Source organism: Grampus griseus (assembly GCF_964374135.1).
Source record: "Grampus griseus genome assembly, chromosome: 9".
Taxonomy (NCBI): Eukaryota; Metazoa; Chordata; class Mammalia; order Artiodactyla; family Delphinidae; genus Grampus; species Grampus griseus.
The window spans coordinates 45,891,345-45,899,380 of NC_139003.1; the positions used below are offsets into that span (position 1 = coordinate 45,891,345).

At 40.6% G+C, this 8,036-nt stretch overlaps 1 protein-coding gene across 1 annotated transcript in view; it reads right to left on the minus strand.

The window, feature by feature from the left end:
• The window catches only part of ZNRF2 (zinc and ring finger 2), a gene marked incomplete at its 5' end in the record, with an annotated part of 98,500 nt that extends 90,709 nt beyond the window's left edge, over window positions 1-7,791 (minus strand). The window contains one exon of the mRNA XM_082661780.1: window positions 7,341-7,791. Coding sequence (XP_082517906.1) covers window positions 7,341-7,791 — 451 coding nt within the window. The remainder of the gene's footprint in view (window positions 1-7,340) is intronic.
• Window positions 7,792-8,036: the final 245 nt, after the last annotated feature.

The window sequence follows — 8,036 nt, forward strand, 5'->3', positions numbered from 1 at the left end:
CACACAGCGGCCAGAGCAATCCTTTAAGAGCCTAAGTCAGGTTACGTCAATCTTCTCAAAAAAACTCTCTAATGCTTCCCCATCTCTAAAACAAAACTCTAAAAACCAGGTCAATGGTTATGAGGCATTTCATGAGGCATTTCATGAGACCCCCACTCCTCTCATCTTCTACCACCCTCTGCACTCCAACTACACTGGTTTCATAGCTGTCCCCAGAACACATCAGGAACATTCATTACAATCACACCTTTGTACCTTTCTAGTTACTGTTCTTCTGCCTGGGTTTGCTTCTCCCCTAGAGATCCTTCATGGCTTACTCCCTAAGTCTCTGCTTGAATGTCACCTTATCAGAGAGGTTATCCCTAAAACCCTATTTAAAATAGGGACAAATCTCCACCCCACAATCTCCATCTACCTTTCCACTCCATTTTCTCCATCACATTCTACGCCCTCTGACACACTATATATCTTACTTGTTTGTTTACTGTCTCCCCCAAGCAGAATATAAGGCTCATGAAAGCACGGAGCTTTCTTCACTTCTAAATCCTCAGGACAGTGCAAGGCAAAGTAGGTCTTCATTAAATATTTATTGAATGAATTCTGGAGTAGCAGGCAGTCATTAAAAATAATGCTGTAAAAAAAAATGATAGAAGAAACTGATGAAGTAGAAAGAGCATTTTATCAAGGAATATGTAACCCATGGATCAAAGAAGAAATCACAAGGGAAATTAGAAAATATTTTTAACTGAATGTTAACAAAACACTTCAAAATTTGTGGCATTCGGCTAAAGCCAATTCTTGGAGGGAAATCTGTAGTTTTAAAATCTTTTATTAGAACATCAGTAAGGTTTAAAATCAAAAGAATATACAAGAATGACTTTCAAATTTTCTATCTAAGACATATATATGGAAAAAACAGACATCAGCAATTTATTCTGGTTATTTCTCATGGTAATATTACAAATGATTTGCAATTGCTTATATGTGCCTTTCTGTATTTTCCACATTTTAGTTTTGTCTAATGAACACATTATTTTAATAAAAAACATTTTAAACCACTTCTTTTCCTTGTGCTTTAATTGTAATCGCTGGCCTCCTACTCTGCCTGTATCTTAAAATTCTTGCTCCCCGGTGTTCCATGCTTGCTCCTCAATTTACATCCATCCCTCAGTATCCTACCCACTGTTCAGCTTCACTTATGATCTGCAAACTGACCATTTCTCAATTGTTTGTAATGTCCTAAATTAGAGACTTACAGTTCCAATTGTTTAAAAGATGCTTCTAGATGGAAATCCTCAAAATTTAACAAGCCTAAAAGGACTCATTATCATTTCCTAAAACTTGTTCTTTTCTTTATTTTTAATATTGGTTAATGACAACACTACACACCCCCGTTCTCAATTCTATCAGTTGTATATTAGAAATCTCAAATCCTCTTCCTCACCTATGCCATGATTTCAATTTAGGCATCTTCCACCAATTATATTCTAATAGAGTCCTAGCTTAGCTTCCTGCTACCACTCTCCCACTCCTAACAAGCAATTTAATCATCATCAGGGCAATTGTATACAGCTTTGAAGGCTGCCATCATATAAACTATGATTGTAATGGTGCCCCTGGCCTGATCATGATACCATCCTGCTTTAAAACTCAGTTAAGTAAAACAAACTTGTAGCACTGTAAAATCCTTCAACAACTGGTTCAAGGCTATTCTTCTAGCTTCATGTTCTCATCTATCATTCCTCTTTGCACCCTACAATCCAGACACACAACTTTTCAAGATTCTGTATCAAAGCCAAGGCTTTTGTGGATTCTTCTTTAGTCTGTACTGTCCTCCCTGCAGAAAACTTCTAAATCCTTCAAAACACAGTTCAAATGTTATCTTCCTCTGTGAGGTATTCTTAGACTGCTCTAGTATTGATACCTCAACAAAGTATTTTGTTAACAGTCCTACTTATTATAGCACCTGTTACAAGTGTATAATCATCTCAAATTCAACTGAGAGCTGAGCAAGAATAGCCAGAAGCCCCATGTTTGTACCCCTGACAACTACAATGCCCAGCCCCTAGGAGGGGCTCGATTCATGTTTACTTAAACAACCCTTAGCACCTACAATATTACAACTTCTTCAAAGTAAATAAATAATGAGTTCAAAAATATGGTTAGAACAATTGTATGTTTAGCTGGTCAACCTAAGTCTATAATCAGTGTGGCCACACGTGATCCCTGCCTCCTGATATTTACACCTTTCTGTCATTCCCTCCCCCTTGAGTATGAGCAGGACCTGTGACTTGTTTATAACCAATGGAATGCAGCAAAGGCAATGGGCTGTGTGTGATTACATGTACATATTTACATAAGAGTGTAGCACCAGCCCATCTTGCTAGTCTCTCCTTTGCTGGCTTTGAAGAAGCAAGTTGGCAAGAGCTTAACAACCATGATGAAATGAACTCTGCCAGCAACCTGAGGGAGGGAGCTTGAAAGCAGACCCTTCCCCAGCCCAGACTCTAGATAAACAACCCAGTCCTGGCCAATACCTTGATTGCAGTCTTGCCGAGGACCCAAACTAAGCTGCACCCAGACTCCTAACCCATGGAAACTGTGAGATCATAAAGATGTGTTGCTTTAGGCAGCTAAATTTGTAGTAATTTAATAAGCAGCATAGAAAACTATCCGCCACTGAATACTATCAAACCTAAGGTATTTCTGAACACTTTTTTTCATACAAAGGGCATGTTTGCCCCAATTTCTAAACACTTAAATAAACGTAGAACAAATTTAATTCATTAATAACACCAGTCAAGTACATACATGCAAAATTAAAACATTTAGGAGGTACTGTGCTACAAAAAGCAGTTCCTATACTTCTTTTTTAACTCATTTGCTAAAATACCCGGTTGTACATATACCCAGTATATACAGTAAGTATAACATTAAGGCAATTCTTACAAAAACAAGATAAATAATAAACTGAAAAAAACTGGTATCTAATTAGTGGTATTGGCAACCAGAAAATAAATAAGAACCTACTTACTTGTTACCAGGCAAAGCAATCAAATTGGAGGCAGACGGAGGACTTGCTGTAGACACTACCTGTGAGTAAAACAACAGAGCTCTTTCTGGCTACGTGGACAGCAAGGCATCAAAAGTACTTAGGTCAGGCAGCTCTCATATCAGATAATGCCCAGTGCAACACAAACCACTCCTCCCTCTGGCACACCTTCCACCTTGCAGTCAAGAAAACTCAAAATACTCCCAAAGCAAAGACTTCCATGGCAGAGTCCACACCTTAGCATAACAAAGCATACAACACAAGGTATCTCCCTAGAGTGTTTAAAGATTCTGTGAGATTACAAGTGAGAAACATTAACCATCAGAGTTCCTGTGGGCTGCTTTTTTGTGTGTGTGGGGGGGGGGAGGGTGACGGGATAGTGGTTAGAAGAGTCATTTTTCTTAAGAAGAAGCAGACATTTCTCTTCTACCACCCCATAAAAGCCTTCAATTGAATAAAAGAACATTCAGGAATAGAAAGTAGATTAATCACAATATCCCCAGTTCAAACATTTTAGCACTAGATACTAGTAAGAAGTAGTAACTGAGTACAATTCAATACAGTTAATTAATGGAGATAATCTAACACCTGAAAACCCACATCCATCTTGAAGATTAAGAGAAATAAGTCTGCCAAAAGTACAAATTTTATTTAACATATTGTTTTAAGTGATAACCTAAACTCCTTCAATAAAAGGAAGCATGTTTCCTAAGTAACAGGAGGCACCTGAATTACAATCAGACGACTGAAATACTCATAGGCACAACACGCCCAAAGAAACTCAAGCCAATCAATTAGGAGGAGGCCAAAAGCAACCCAGTACCATCAGTAAATTGTCTAGATTAATTCATTTCACCTTTTTACTTCCAAACTCATGGATGTAAGAGAAGCCCACATGGTTTCTCTAGAAATGAACTCCATTGACTGGTACAATTTTATAGTCCAATTTACCTCTGCCATCCTTGCTGGATCATTAAACACTATTTTACCACGCATATAATTGATTTTATGAACATTTAGCAACTTGATAGTGGAAAAAATGTAGACACACAATAGAGCCAAAGAAATCCTAAGATACCACCAAGTCTTTTAAATATTAGACTATTCCCTTAAAGACCTGTTTTAGAACAAACGTGATAAAGAAAAGGCTTTTGTTCACTGTAATAGTATTAAACTCAGCACTCTGAAAAGAATAACAAAAAGAAGAAAAACCTACTTGACCTAAAAACTCCTACATGTTTTATAATCATATTCTGATATACAATAATTCAGTCCTAAGAAGTTCTAGGAAATCTCTGTAAACTGAAATATGTGAATTAAGCACCTCTCTTCTGGTTCTCTAGAGGGAACTAAATAAGAGCGAATATAGCCAAAATACACGTCCCAAAGAGAGAAAAACATAAACCAACACAGAAAACCTCATTTAATTTGGTAATTCATTATGACGGAACTAGTAACAATTCAACTTGTCAGACTTCTAAATTTTTTTTAGAAAGTGGTATTGTTTAGGTTTTCCTTTTCTATAAATTACATGACACCCTCTAAAGAAAGATAATTTTGAATCTTATTAGCACCATATTTCCCTATTAGGAGACAGTAACAATACAAACCTCAATTAAAATAAGTTTTATAAACTTACAGAAATAACTTCCCACTAATTTAGAAATATCCCTTTTCTCAATTTTCAGATGGAGTTACTTTATAATGCCCAAACATCTGTACAACTTGTAACTGAATAAACACATTAACTCTATAATAGATAACTAAAAAATTAACTCAACACGGAGTATAATAAAGCCTAGGTTTTAAAATAATAAGATTCATCACCTGGTTCCCTAAATCTCAGGATGATGACAAACATGCTTCTATTAAGTTTCCCTAATGAGCCCATCCACTGAAATACAGGTAAAAATCTCATTAAAGCAAATGCTGCTGGAAAGGTGCTTTTTCACCTAAGTGTATTCCATCTTCCGGTCTTAACTAGGATTTAAGGTACGCACTTTGATCGGTTCCCATCATTTAATAAGAAAAAGTAATTTGTGATCCTCTTCCAAACTTTCTCAACTGGGGTTCCTCATCTGAATTACCAAACACAAGATTATGTGAATGACTGTTTTCTTAAATTTCCTAAGAAAGATATATAACTAGAAACATTCTAAATGCACAGGAGAAAAAAATTAATTAATTGCATACAATAGATGCCTTAAGACATTAGGGCTCCATTCTCTAGAGACTTGGTTAAGAAAGGCTGCCACAGTTCTCAGTGTCACTGTGCTTCCACCAGGCCCCAGTCATCCTAACCCCCAAAATACTAAAAGGACTAAGTGCACAAATCTAGGAATTTAGATAAGAAAAAAGATAAACGCTTTACTTCTCCAACTTTCAGCAACTAGGTCTTCTTCATTTGCTCTTACTATGAATTAATAGCACAGGTGTCAACTATTTGCCCCTGCTCCGAATGAAACATATTTAAGAAAATAAACCCATACAAATATACTCTTTGTTAAAAGAAATTATCAGCGCTATAAAAAAAACTGAATTAAGACACTCCATCAGTATACCAAAGAAACAAAAACTACTAATTTAACAAACCCTTTCCTATTCCCTTCTTTAGCAAGCTTCTAAATATACATAACTGCTAAATGCAAATTTTAATCTTAAAAAGATAATCATTTTTTAAAAACCAGCTTATTAGCCTTTATTCTTGCACTAATCTTCCATTCTCAAGAAACTGTCTTTTGTTATTCTTCGATGTGGTGACTACAGTACCTTCAGCTGTGTTAATTATGAATCACAAATCACAGTATGGTCAGCACTAATTCTTTTTCTCAAAAACAAAATTTTTTTTTAAGGGCTAATCTTAGGAAAAGTCAATATTTTTAGTTACACAGCAGAAATCACTTTAATAACAATTAATTAAAGTAAGGTGACTAGAGAGTTGTTCTACATTTTGAATATACAAACCAGTATTAAGAAGATGGAAAAAACTAGACATGTCATTCCCATTTTTAATTTATGCAAAGGGGAATGCTGATAGTACAGAACAGAGCAGTTAAATTACATTATTGAATATTCCACTTTACCAACCACCTACTCAAATTTCTCACATTTATAAGCACATGAGTAAAAGGGGTACAGAAATGGAAATGATGGTGTTTTCACTATTCATCTGTGCTCAACTGTGAATGCAGATAATATGATGCATAACGCAATGATATGGAAACGTTTATCTTCTATAGTCTGCATCTCTAGCCAGAGTTAACTTCTACTTCTTTTCATGAACTGGGAAGCGAGGGTGTCTTAATTCATTTATCATTAACCGTTTTGACAAAAAGTTCATAAGCATAAAACATAACTGAAGAGGTAGAATTTGTTTTCCTCAGATCAGGGGCACCCTTACCCCTCTGTTTCTACATAAACACATATCGTCTAACTACTAAAATTTCCATTTTTCAGTGTCTTTCCCTGAACTCTAGTGAACATGGCTTTTCAAAAGCACCTAGGGCTTTTACTGCATCTTGCAGGCAGAGTTATGATAATTAATCTCCTTAAGAAACTGTTTTCAATTTTTTAATGCTCTGTCTAAATTAAGCAGGATTCATATTAACCATTATCTAAAGTAGCAGTTTACTGGGGTTTAAAAATATACATTTCATTAACACATTCATCCAATTAAAGTGTACGCAACAGGTGGGATTATTTACACAGATATAAGAATTACAGTTTTATATATTAACAGTCACTCCAAAGACGATAACTCCCTTCTTCTTCAAATACTCATCTGTTCATTTCAGACTCTGACTTTTGGCCTTTAAAAACTGCTCACCACTCGAGTCACCAGATAGAACTACATTTAGCAACGGGTCTTCTCCTGACTTCCTGCTACTAAAACCCACAAGCACCAGGGCTGTTGCGTCGGTTTGTTTTAAAAACACTATTTGCTCCCTTCACCTCCGGGGGGCAAACAAGGTCCTTCTGGACTAAGGAGCCGCGAAGAGGTGAGGGTGCACTTTGTGTTAAAAACAAACAAACAAACAAACACAAGGGTCGCGCGGCAGCGGCGCTGCAGGGGTTAAGAGGCGATCTCTCTCTCTCTCTCTCTCTCTCTCTCTCTCTCTCTCTCTCTCTCTCTCTCTCCCCCCTCTCCCCCCCTCAAGAGGGGTGACCCGGCCCGGCAGAGCGGCGAACCCCCGGCGCCCAAGCTGAAGGAGAAAAGGAGAAGGGTAAAAATAAGCGCAGCCGCGGCCCACGTGCCGCCCGCGGGAGCCAAGGAGGGAAGGGGCCATACCTCCAAACATGTGCGGCGAGAGGTGAGCTGGTAAGGAGCCGATCACCAGGCGTGGGCCGCCGGGACCCCCGCCCGCCGGCCGGTCCCTGCCGCCGCCGCCGCCGTCCTCGGGGCTGCTGTGAACCGAGTCCTGGGAGCCGTACGGGCCGCTGCTGCTGTTGGGGATGCTGAAGGTGGACTGCGCCGCGCGGGCCCCCGCCGCCACGGTCCCCACGGCCCCGCCTAGGGAGCGGCTGCGTGGGGCCGCCGAGGCCGCCGCGGCGCCACCGGAGGCGCTGGGCTGGTGCGCGCCGGGCACCTGAGCCGGAAACCTCCCGGCGGCCGCGGCTCGCGCCCCGCCGCCCGCGGTCCCGTTGGCCCCTCCGCTGCTGCTGCTGGAAGGTAAATCCGAGCCCGAGTACGCGCGGGTGCGGCCGTTAGCAGCGGCCGGGCCGCTCTGCTTGGCGCCCATGTCCGCCCTGTCCCGGGCCGGGCCCGCGCGCAGCGCCCGGAGCGCCGGGAGGGGGGGAGCGAGCGCGTGAGCGAGAGGGCAGGGTCGAGGCGCCGAGGCCGGCGCAGACAGAAGCCCGCACGTCCAGGGCCGCAGCCCGGCGCCCCGAGGGGCGGTCTGCGCCCGGCGCGCTCTTCTGGGGGTTGGCGGGCGAGACCTGCTGCCTGACAGGGGGCGCGGGAGACGAGGAGAGACGGAGAGGAAGG